The 12,322-nt window shown below is 52.9% G+C and overlaps 2 protein-coding genes across 2 annotated transcripts; one reads left to right on the top strand and one right to left on the bottom strand.

The window, feature by feature from the left end:
• The first annotated feature begins 416 nt into the window (after positions 1 to 416).
• LOC142403903 (olfactory receptor 14J1-like) lies at positions 417 to 1,352 on the top strand. The gene has a single exon (XM_075490203.1). It carries the CDS (start codon positions 417 to 419, stop codon positions 1,350 to 1,352), a length of 936 nt encoding a protein of 311 aa, XP_075346318.1.
• Positions 1,353 to 10,123: 8,771 nt separating this feature from the next.
• LOC142403902 (olfactory receptor 14J1-like) lies at positions 10,124 to 11,059 on the bottom strand. The gene has a single exon (XM_075490202.1). It carries the CDS (start codon positions 11,057 to 11,059, stop codon positions 10,124 to 10,126), a length of 936 nt encoding a protein of 311 aa, XP_075346317.1.
• Between the last annotated feature and the right edge of the window lie 1,263 nt (positions 11,060 to 12,322).

Raw genomic sequence — 12,322 nt, 5'->3', positions numbered from 1 at the left:
TGAGGCCACTGTCAGGTGCCCTGTGAAAGAGGAAGAAGTTTGGAGATCTCAGCTTTGAGTCCAGACTCCTCTACTCTCAGCAGGGTGCAGTTTCTTTTAAGGGTAAGATACGACCGCAATCATCCTCCAACTCAAGCACACGCGACCACAGGGCAGCTGGGAACAAGACCAATAGATAGACCAGCTCCCCACAGCCTGCACTGAGTGACAGTGAACCGTTTGCTACTCAGGTCTCACGATAGAAATGCTGAGGATTTCTAACTTTGAAGATGATTGCCCAGGTAGGACAGGAGTATCTGAAAGAAAATAAAGAAAATGAAAAAATGAAAGATTCTCATTTTCTTCCTTGAAAAGTCTGTGCTAAATTCTCACTCCTTTTCTCTTCTTCAACAGCCCCCCATGCCCAGAGGCAGCAAATGTCCAACAGCAGCTCCATCACCCAGTTCCTCCTCCTGGCCTTTGCGGACAAACGGGAGCTGCAGCTCTTGTACTTCTGGCTCTTCCTGAGCATCTACCTGGCTGCCCTTCTGGGCAACGGCCTCATCATCACCGCCGTAGCCTGTGACCACCGCCTCCACAGCCCCATGTACTTCTTCCTCCTCAACCTCTCTGTTCTTGACCTTGGATGCATCTCCACCACTGTCCCCAAATCTATGGCCAGTTCCTTGTGGGACACCAGGGCCATCTCCTACACAGGATGTGCTGCACAGGTCTTTTTCTTCCTCTTCTTGATGTCAGCTGAGTATTGTCTTCTCACGATCATGGCCTATGACCGCTACGTTGCCATCTGCAAACCCCTGCACTACGGGACCCTCCTGGGCAGCAGAGCTTGTGTCCACATGGCAGCAGCTGCCTGGGGCAGTGGGTTTCTCACTGCTGTGCTGCACACGGCCAACACATTTTCCATACCCCTCTGCCAAGGCAATTCCCTGGACCAGTTCTTCTGTGAAGTGCCCCAGATCCTCAAGCTCTCCTGCTCACACTCCTACCTCAGGGAAGTTGGTCTTATTGTCACCAGTTTTGTCCTTGCCCTTGGGTGTTTTGTTTTCATTGTGCTGTCCTATGTGCAGATCTTCAGGGCTGTGCTGAGGATCCCCTCTGAGCAGGGACAGCACAAAGCCTTTTCCACGTGCGTCCCTCACCTGGCCGTGGTCTCCCTGCTTGTCAGTACTAGCCTGTTTGCCTACCTGAAGCCCCCGTCCATCTCCTCTCCATCCATGGATCTGGTGGTGGCTGCGCTGTACTCGGTGGTGCCTCCAGCAGTGAACCCCCTCATCTACAGCTTGAGGAACCAGGAGCTCAAGGATGCCCTGAGAAAACAAATTCAATGCTTTCACCTTCAGCAGCAGTAAGCTGCCCATCTCTCCTCACTGGTTAATTATAGTTTTTCCCATGATGATCATGGTCATACAGGGATATTTGTATTCATCCTGCATCTCCAGAAGCGTGGCCTGGCTGTACCTACCTTTGGACAATGTGTCATCGCGGTGTCAGAGCTGGCTTCCTGAGGAGCATCTCTGTAATAAATGGTGTGTCCCCATGGCAGCTCCTGACGGCTGGGCTCTTCTTTTTGCTGAAGTCAGGACTAGTCTCCAGGAACTGCACTCACCATGGCCTGTTGCTGAGCTTGGTTCTCAGTGGCCTCACGGGGAAAGGGCACTGGGAGATGTTTTGGGGAGTAAGGGATGGACTCAGCTCTCAGCTGTGGGTGCCAAATGGCACTGGAGATGGTGAACGGGCTCCAAATTGCCTGCCCAGGGCTCTCCCGCATGCAGGGGAGCTGAATGGAAGCTGTCCAGCTTTCTGGAGGGGAAACTGCAGTCCCCAGGAGAGCAGAGGGCATCTACAAGGAAATTATGTGCCTGCTGGTGGCCATCCGAAAAGAAGGGACCATCCAAGGTGGAGTCACCCCAAGGCAAAGTGATATATTTAAGTATCCACAAGTAAACAAGGGCTCTGCCATCCCAGGGGAGTCTGTGGGGACCCAGCAAGATCAGCAAAAGGAGACTGGAGGGTGATTCATGTCTCCTTCAGTAAAAGCTTACGGATGCTTCAATGTGTACACTGGAAAATATCCTGAGTCATGAGAAATGCTCTGAGCTCCTTCCACAGCTTTAGACCCCTGGCAAGGAGCTTCTGGCAGTGCCCAGTCCAGCTGGCCCTGACCGGCACAGCCAGTGTGGAGTCACTCCATGGTCCCACAGCCCACTTGCTCTGCAGAGCATCACTGCCAGCTTGGAGCCCTGTGAGGAGCACAAAGAAGGGGCTGGGAGCACCAGGCTGGCTCAGAGGAGGGATGGGGAGAGATCAGACGGGAGCTCACCAGGGCTGGAAATGTCCTCTGAGAGAAAAATGCTGGTGTTCAGCTACTCCAAGATAATACACATAATCTGGGTATCCTAAAGCATGCTCACGATGCAGAGCCAGACGTCCTTGCTGTCTTGGTGCTCCACCAGGCCTGGGAAGTGGCTGGAGGAGGATTGGTGTCCACCACTTGCCATCTCTTAGTGCCATCGTCCCCCCAGAAGGGTGGCATGGAAAGGAAGGCTGGGACCCTGTGTCAGGGCTTGCACTGAAGGCAGTATTGACCCAGAAGCCACATCGTTTTGCTGTGGTCCTTCAGTCCCTGTGACCAGCATGTGTCCTTGAGACAACCTTCCCCACCCTGTGTGTCAGCCCGTACCCCAAAAGCTACCCCAAGACAAAGCTGCTCTGCCAGTGTCCAGCTGTGACCACAGGAAGGACAAGACCTCTCCTGGGTCCTCTGCAGGGCTCAGCATACAGAGGAGAACTTGGGAAACTATAGACCATCCCCATGCCCATGGAGGCCCTCAAGAAGAGTCCCTCAGTCCAAATATCCAGCCCGGCTTGTCGCTGCATGAACAGCCAGGAGAAACTGCCCCAGGAGCCTCATTGCAGACCCCATCTCCTCATTCCAGCCCCAGCCCCGAGCTGGACAGGGCTCTCCCCCTTGTCACTGTGGTGGTTCCAGGGACCCCAGAGACACCTGGGGGGGAGATGTTTGGTGGGCAGTGCCAACCCAGTGCTCCCAGCAGCTCCTCTGCAGCCAGAGCAGCTCTCCATGGTCAGAACAGGACTCACTGCTGCTCATGGGCTCGGGGGTCTCTTGGGTGCTGCAGCCACTGGCACTGCCTGCTGCAGCTCCCAGACTGAGGGCCGAGTTTTGGTGTCCTGCAACACAGCTCCTGCTGGGTTTGCACCGCTGGTCACAACCCTCTGTCCCTGGTTATTTAGTCAGCTCTCAGTCCACCTCACTTTCCCCTTATCTAACCAATAGCACATCCAGGAGGATGCTAGAGGAGACAGGCTGACAGCTCCCAAGATCCTCCTTCTTGCCCTTCTTCAAGGCAGGATTGACACTGGCTTCCTTCCACTCCTCAGGAACCTATCCCAGTAACCATGACCTTTAAAAGAGAATGGAGAGTGGCCTCGCAGTGACTTTGGCCAGTTCCCTCAGCACTCGTGGGTGCATCCCCTCAGTTCCCATAGGCTCAGGTATGTTCAGTTTGTTTAAATGTTCCCTGACCTGAGACTCCTGCACCAACTCTAAGTCTCCCTTGCTCCACATTTTTGTGTGGTCTCAGGGCCCTGGGATGCCTGAAGGCCGGTCCTAGCAGGAACGACTGAGGTGAGGAAGATATTGACTGGGGATTTTCCATATGCTGGACCATATACTATGTACATTTTCCTTAGTCTTCTTTTCACTCTTTATGTAGTTGTAAAAATTATTTTTGTTGTCCGTCAGGTCAACAGCCAGATTCAGTTCGAGCTGGGCTTTGGCTTTCCTAAGCCCATCTCTGCACGCTTGGGAAGTTATCATCGATGTCCTCCAGAAGACTTCTGGATGGGTTGTGCCTTGATCTCTTGCCCCTCAGGCAAGGAATTGAACCAACCAAGGTGGTTCAATTCTAAGACCAGGAGAAACAGAGTGTGACAACATGAGGCTTCTTCCAGTGCCCTAAAGAAGGCCTCAACTCCTTCTTCCTGATCAAGCAGTCAACAACAGACACCCACTGAAAGGTCACCCATGTTGGTCTGCCTGCTAATCCCCACCCACAAGCGCTCGACAGGCTCATCATCTATCCCAAAGCAGAGCTCCAGGCTTTCCCACTGCAATTTCATTTAAGTAGTCTCTCCTTTTTTTATTTCTTAGCTGTCATGTACTTTCATTGCTATTGCTGTGATCTTGTTAGAGGCACCACAAGCCAGGTGAGCCATCTGCACGCACACATTAACCTCTGATACAATGGAGCTTCACTCCAAATGGACCTCGAGAAACTCGGGGGTTTGACCAACAGAAACCTCAAGAAGTATTCCAAAGAAAAGAGATCTTGTCCTTCTGATCTTCTGAAGTTTTGATCAGGGGGCAGAACCAACCTGTTGTACTGCTTTTTGGGTAGGGTGGAATTACTTTTAACCCTAGTAGCCCATATGGTGCCGTGCTTTGGATTTGTGACCACAACAGTGCTGGTAACACAGCGATGTTTTAGTTACTGCTGAACGGTGCTTGCACAGCATCAAGGCCTTTTCTGCTTCTCATGCTGCTCCACCAGCAAGTAGGCTGGGGGTGCACAAGGAGTTGGGAGGGGACAGAGCTGACCCCAACTGACCAAAGGGATATTCCATACCATAGGATGTCAGGAGTAAGTGAGTGGCTGTGTGGGACTGAGCTGTCTACCAGGGTTAAACCACAACACCCGTCCATCAAGGCAGGCTCAGACATGACTGGCTGAGGAGCAACCTCAAGCAGAAGGGTTTGGGCATTACTAGGAATGCCATAGCAGGCAGTGGTGCTACACAGGAATATGGCCATGAGCACACTGGGCTGCACTGGGAGGAGTGTGGCCACCTAGGCAAGGGGAGGTATTGTCCATCTTGACTCAACACTGCTGTGGCCACATCTGCAGTAGTGTGCCTCAGTCTGGGGCTCCCCGTTCTGGAGGAATGGGGAGGACCTCTTACGTGGCCAGAGAAATTCTGCCACGATAGGCTTAGTGGTCATGTGTGGAGAGTCTGAGAGACCTGGGCTTCTTTAGCCTGGTGAAGTGGAGGCTGAGGGAGGAATAGTGGTAGCTCGGGGACAGCTTGAAAATTGCTTTCAGAGATGATGGCACTTTTTTTGGTAGTGGGAAACAGGATGAGAAGAATACCAAGAGAAGCTGCAGCTTTGGAGGTCCAGAGTGCACCTCATGATAAAGAAATGTCATTCTGAAGGTAGTGCTGTGGTGCAAACCATCACCCAGAGGGAGTCTGGATCAGCCCATGGCTTTGTGTTTCAAGGAAGAGCTGGCGAGGATGGAGAGACAGCAGCACAGGTAGGGACATACTGGGGTGAGAAGAAGGTGGGGAAGCACGCTGGGTGTCTGCAGCCTGCAGGGAAACAGGCAGAGGCATGGGACAGTGTAGGAAGGCGTGTGGTGCAGATGGCCAAGGGCGCTGGCAAGGCTGAAAGGCCCTGACAGAACCGAGGTCTTTGTCCCCTTGGCTATGGCTGATGTCCCTGCCACGAAGGCCTAAGAGGAGACACATTGTCCTCATGGTAATGAGGTCTCATTGCCTCCTCGCACCCACCCCGGGGAGCCTGGGAGGTGTCGTACCATTGTCCTTCACTTGGCATTGCACTCCCCACATCCCAAGGAAGAGCCCTGAGTCACGCATGAGGGAATGGATCTCCCTTCCCAGGGGCTGGGGGTCAGGGCACGGCCATCCTCCTTCATCCAACAAGCCAAGGGTTTTCTCACCATCAGCACTGCCTGCACTTTGCCTTTGCCTGCCTGTCATCATGGCCTCCAATTACCTGCTCTAACGAGTCCCTTGGGAGGCTTTGTCAGTAATGGCCCTCAGTGGGGCCCATTAATGCTTCAAGGTACTTTGGGCTTTGCTTCTGACTTTGACTTCTTGAGAGGTTTCTTCAGTCTCCTCTGAGTACCTGAGGTTCATGTACTCAGCACCAAACACGCCATGGGGCTCATTAAAATATAGAAAGACCTAATGAGCCATGTCTCTTCCCGTAACTTTCTTCACGTCCTCAAGACTTGTACAACTAATTGGAGAGGTTTCAGTTAGGTACTAAATGATGAAGATTTTAAGGAAGATTTCATAAAGGAGGATTTTTTTTCAAGGGTATTTTCTATCCTGTTTCAGTTTACAGAAGAAGTGATAGCAGCATTCTACAATGGATATTGATCCAGAGGGTCTCCTGAAGGCATGTGGAAAGGCAGGAGAAGCTGTCCCTTGAGGTCCAAAAGTGTATGGACAACCTTGCTCCTCACCTCCCCAACCCCACCAGTTCCCTCATCGGCCACCTGGGACTTGCATCACTTTTCCTCACATCAGACTTCTCCACTGAGGGCTGCAGCTGGATGGTACAGCTCCTTTGCACCAGCTCCCGCCTGCTTTCCTTAGAGAACTGGCTGCACACAGGCACAGAAAGCTTTCTCTTCATTGCCAACAAACAAAAATTAAACACGATAAAATTTAATAAACTTTAAAACTGTCTCCTCAGCTGTATGCCAAGTCTAACATGGCCCACCTTTCACAAGGCATTTCCATACAGAACAGTTTGAGACAGAGACATAAGAAAGGATAGATATTAACACAATTAAGGTGTTGACTAAAGAGTTAATTAGACTTCTAAAAGATGGGGCAACTTTCTAAGTCCCTGAAGCTCAGAGCAGAAACCAGACAGTTGAGAGGCATCTGAAGTACCAAAGAGCAAGTGGAGGAGGAAACCTGAGAGCAATGGGAAGGGCATACGTCCACATAGCCTACGGAAAAGATGTCCATAGGCATGGCCATTGAAATCAGGAGAGGTGGAAACACCTGAATGATGAGGCAGATGAAATAATACACAGAGAAGTGGTAATACAAGCACAGGGGAAGATCAATAGTTCTTCTCCTGCCATTAGCACACTCCCAGGAAATTCCTATTCTGTCATGGTAGGAAAACATTGCCATTTCTTGAAAGTACTCATATGATTCTGTTGATGAAAATGTGCTTGTATATTTTTTTAAATGTTAAAAAAAAGAATTGTTCACCTTTCCCGGCAGCCATCAGTTGTCGGACCATAAAGAGGCAGTGCCACTTTTAGGGGCCCCAGTGTACCTGAGGTGCTGGCCTGGCATTGGCGTCTATCAGAGAGGACCTGTGGCAGAGCAGAGCACCTTGCAAGCTGCAGGTGGAGGCTGGGCAGGGCTTCCCGGGGCATCTCCACTGGCACCAGGTGTCTGTGTCCCTGTACCTGAAGGCATTTGTGTCCTACATCCATTCCCAGTTCTGGACAACACTTTCCTTTTCAAATCAAGGAAATCCACCCCCCAAAGACTGAAAATAAGCTGAAATGTGTGATGACACATTTCTTTGCTTTGGCTCTTTCTCTTCAGTTCTCCTTACTTTCATTTCCATTGACATTAACTGACATCTGACAGGCATTACAACAAGATCATTTTGAGTCTTGCACAGAGCCGCTTGCCCCCAAACCCTTCCCTGCCCAGGGCTCCTCAGTCTTTGCCCAGAGCAAGTCACACTGAGGTGTCGACCTCTCTTCACTGCTTGAGATGTTGGTTTAGATTGTCACTTACACCAGGAGCATTCAGGCCCCATAAACATCTGCTCTGCTCCAGTTAGAAACAGGGCCCAACATCATCATAGGATTACAAGAGAACTGAGGTTGGAAGGGACCTCAGGAAGTCTGCAGTGCCACCTGTCAGAACCAGGGTCACACCAAGCTGTTCAAGGCTTGATTCAGTCTGAGTTGGAAAACCCCCAAGGACAGAGACTGCACAACCTCTCTGGGTGACCTGTTCCAGCATTTGCCTGAGCTCATGGGGAAAAAAGTTTTGCTTATGCCCTGGCTAAACCTCTCCTCGTCACCTTCCTCCCATTCTCTTTTCCCCTCCCACCATGCGCAATGGTGAAGAGCCTGGCTCTGTATTCACCATGACCTCCTCACAGGTACTGGCAGGATTGGGTGAGGCCCCCGCGACCTTCCCTTCTCTGGGCTGGACAAGCCCAGCTCCCTCAGCCTCTCCTCACAGGCAAAGTGCTCCAGTCCCTAGCTGTCCTGAGGGTCCTTGGATAACCCACTCCAGCTTGCCAGTATCTTTCCTGAAATGGGGATCTAGATTCTGGAGTATTCCAGAGAAACCCTTTCCTCAACATTCTTGCCATGCTCCTGGTCATACAGCCCAGCACCCTGCTGGCCTCCCTTGCTGCCAGGGCACACGGCTGCCTCCTGTCCAGCTCCCTGCCCACCAAGACCTTTCCCACAGGGCTGCTCCCAGCCAGGCAGCCCCCAGCCTGTGCCATCACCACGCTGCGTCCCCTGCAGGGGCAGAAACTGCCATTTGTCCTTCTGGGGTTTCATGAGGTCCCTGCCAATACGTGCTCTCCTCCTCCTTGAACCCCTTCATTGAGCACAGAGGCCTGGGAGACCTTTTCAGTAAAGACTCAGGCACAGAAGGCATTGAGTGCCTCAGCCCCAGCATCAGTGTCTGCTGTCATTAAATCACCCTCCTCAGTCAGCAGCAGCCCTGCATTTCCCTTGTTCAGCCTTGGTCTCTAACACAGCCATTAAAGCTCTTCTTTTCACTCTTGACTTTTCTTGCAGGCATCAACCCCAGGTGAGCTTTGCCTTTCCCAAACTCATACCTGCACAGCAAATGCAATGTACATAAATTCCTTGTCTGTACCTGTCCTTGCTGTCATCCCCTGGCATCTCCTTCTTGACCCCTGTCTGAGCCCTGTCCTGGGACGTCCCAGCCCTGTGGCCCCACACATGGTCCCACAGCCCCACTGTGCAGGCACAGCACAGGACAGGGTGCATTGAGGGTGGGGAATGGTCCCTCTGACATGATGCCCACAGCAGTCCTTGGGGCTTTGTCACCCCATGGCCTTCCTCTTAGGCAGCCTCTCCAAGCTCCAGCAGAGGCCATGTCAGCTGTGGGGCTTCACAGACAGCCATGCTCCAGGGCCTGCCAGGGCCTGGGCCAGGAGAGAGACCGGGCAGGGCTGGCCATTCCCCTGATACAGGCACTGAGCCCAGCAGGAGGATGGAGAGGACCTCACAGCAAAACTCACCCATAAACCTGGGCTGAGCAGCCAGTGCTGGAAATGGCTGGTGAGAGAGGCTGGGGGGTGATGACTGCCCTGGGTCACCTTCCTGGTCTGTCTATGCCACCAAGGGCAGGGACCAGACCCCTCTCGCCTGTGCTTTCATGTCCTGGATCCATTCCACGAGCCCAGGCTATACCACAAACCCAATGGAGGGTGTCCCCAATCTGCATGGGCACACGGCTCAGATAACTTTGGCATTTTCTGGGCACTTTCCAGCCCAGAACAGCCCCTCCTCGGATCTCCCCATCTCCCCTGCCCTCTCCACAGCACAGCACAGCACAGCACAGCAGCCCAGGCTGGGCTGGCCCCATGGCAGTGCCCACCGCAGGGTGCTACAGAGCTCGGAGCACCCACAGCACAGCCCCAGCCCCTCTGAAGGGCACAGCAGCTCTTGGGGGGCAGAGGAGGGTCAGCCTCCCCATCAGCCCCAGGGCTGCAGCATGAGGAGACAGAGGCCAGTGTGTCCCTGTGTCCCCTGCTCTTGACCCCAGGAGATCCCTGTTGCCAACTGCTGGCAGCCCCTCTGTGCCAGGCCGTCTCCCCAGCACAAGGCTCCTGCCCTGGGACTCCTCTGGCTGCTCCTGCTGCCCCAGTGACAGAGCAGCCAGGCCTTCTTCCCTAATACATAACCCTTTGCCCTCCTCCCCTCAGCCCATGGAGAACCCAAGCAAAGCAGCGTGGCCTCATGGGGGCAATTTCTTCATTTTATTCCTGATCTCAACTCTGGAAGAAGAGCTCAACCTCCAGACAGCAGCACAGAGGAAACCCCCTTGTATTACAGAGATATGGCATGGGAGGCCAGCTGTGCCATCGTGCCAGACACATGTGCAAAGACCTCTGGGTCAGACAGAGTGGGTTCATGCCTCTGGAGAAGCAGAAGGGATGCAGATGTTCCTGGGCAAATATGATCATCACAGATAAAATACACAAACAGAGGAGGTTCCCCACATATATTGGAAATCACTTGTGAAGTGACATGTGAAGAGCTTAGCGCTGCTTAAAGACTACGGATTGAATGAGCTTCTTCAGTGCATCCTTGAGCTCCTGGTTCCTCATGCTGTAGATGAGGGGGTTCACTGCTGGAGGAACCACTGAGTACAGAACAGCTACCACCAGATCCAGGGATGGGGAGGAGATGGAGGGGGGCTTCAGGTAGGCAAATAGGTCAGTACTGAGAAACAGGGAGACCACAGCCAGGTGAGGGAGGCACGTGGAAAAGGCTTTGTGCCGTCCCTGCTCAGAGAGGATCCTCAGCACAGCCCTGAAGATCTGCACATAGGACAGCACGATGAAAATAAAACACCCCAATGCTAAACAGACACAAAACACAATAAGTCCAACTTCCCTGAGGTAGGAGTGTGAGCAGGAGAGCTTGAGGATCTGGGGGATTTCACAGAAGAACTGGTCCAGGGCATTGCCTTGGCAGAGTGGTATGGAAAATGTATTGGCCGTGAGCAGCACAGCAGTGAGAAACCCACTGCCCCAGGCAGCTGCTGCCATGTGGACACAAGCTCTGCTGCCCAGGAGGGTCCCGTAGTGCAGAGGTTTGCAGATGGCCAGATAACGATCGTATGCCATTACTGTGAGGAGAGAATACTCTGCTGTGATAAAGAAGAGGAAGAAGAAGAGTTGTGCAGCACATCCTGCATAGGAGATGGCCTTGGTGTCCCACAGGGAATTGGCCATGGATTTGGGGACAGTGGTGGAGATGCAGCCCAGGTCAAGAACAGAGAGGTTGAGGAGGAAGAAGTACATGGGGGTGTGGAGGCGGTGGTCGCAGGCTACAGCAGTGATGATGAGGCCGTTGCCCAGGAGGGCAGCCAGGTAGATGCCCAGGAAGAGCCAGAAGTGCAAGAGCTGCAGCTCCCGTGTGTCTGCAAATGCCAGGAGGAGGAACTGGGTGATGGAGCTGCTGTTGGACATCTGCTGCCTCTGGGTGTGGAGCACTGAGGAAGGAGGAAAGGACAGTGACAAGTTAGGGGAGACTTCTCTGAGGGAAACCAAAGCCATTTCCATACTACGCACTCCCTGCCCCTTCTCCATTTCTATGAGACCTTCATTCAGCTCTGTGTCTGGAGCTGTGGGTGGTGCTGGCTGAGTGTGCCAGGAGGAGCAGGACCTCTGCCCGCTGGCTGCCATGGAGTCAGCCCTGCTCTGCAGCTGTGGGTTCATGGGAATGGTGTGGGCAGTCCTGGTGGTTGAATTTGTCAGATAAAACTGCTCCCAATGCAAAAGGGCTTGTCAGTATCTGCACTGCCATTGCTAAGAAACCACAATCGCAAAAGTGTTTGAGAGAGAGAGGGTTTTTCACAGCTCTCTCCCAACTCAGCTGGAGGTTTTCTTGGATTTCAGAAACCCTCATCATTTCTGCTGCACTCAGGGAGAGCAAAGGGAGCCCTGCGAGGCCAGAGGATTGCCTGTGGGTTAGTGCAGAGTGAGGGGAGCTGCTCTGTCCCGCTGTCTTGTTCCCAGCTGCCCTCTGCTTGTACCTTTCTGAGACAGAGGGTAATCACACTCACAGGTTAACCTGAAAAGACACCAGGCACTGCTGAGAGCAGAGAAATCCACTGCCGAGCACTAAGTGTCTCACCCTTTCTCAAGGTCTCAGCACCCCACTTGTAGCCAAGGACACACAGGGTTCATTTCACCAACCCAGCAGCATTTCCTTGGTCATAGCATCTCTTTGCTTCTCCATGGGGCATTCAGGTAACGCCAAGATGCTATAGGACAGATTTGCATCCTGGAGGGCATCTCAGTGCTTGGAAAGACACCCCAAGGAGATACCCAAGGGTCCTAATGATGGTATCTCAGTAAGGGAGAGTCAGCTCATTCGCTGGGGAATGACACAGAGTGCATTGCCCACAGCCCCACAGGTTAGAGGACAGCTTGGACACTTCATTCCCATGGACTCACCTGCGTGGGAGGAATCACAAGAGCAGTGGCAGTGCCTGACTCGGCTGCTGCAGCTCCCATCCCCAGAGAGCCTGACAGCAAGAACAAGAAAACAATCACAGACTGGTGGAGAAACAAGGAGAAATGCAGTGAGGGTCTAGCTGAGAGAGGCAAGTGGAGAGACAGCCGGGCACTCAGGACAGCGTTACCCTCACCCAGCTGTGCACAACACTTCCCAGACACTCACATTACTGGGCAGTTGCTCTGACCCCTGTGCTCTGCAGAGGGACATGG

This window comes from Mycteria americana, unplaced genomic scaffold (genome assembly GCF_035582795.1).
Source record: "Mycteria americana isolate JAX WOST 10 ecotype Jacksonville Zoo and Gardens unplaced genomic scaffold, USCA_MyAme_1.0 Scaffold_46, whole genome shotgun sequence".
Taxonomy (NCBI): domain Eukaryota; kingdom Metazoa; phylum Chordata; class Aves; order Ciconiiformes; family Ciconiidae; genus Mycteria; species Mycteria americana.
The sequence above is the reverse complement of the archived record's forward strand: the minus strand, read 5'-3'. Positions and strand labels throughout refer to the sequence as shown.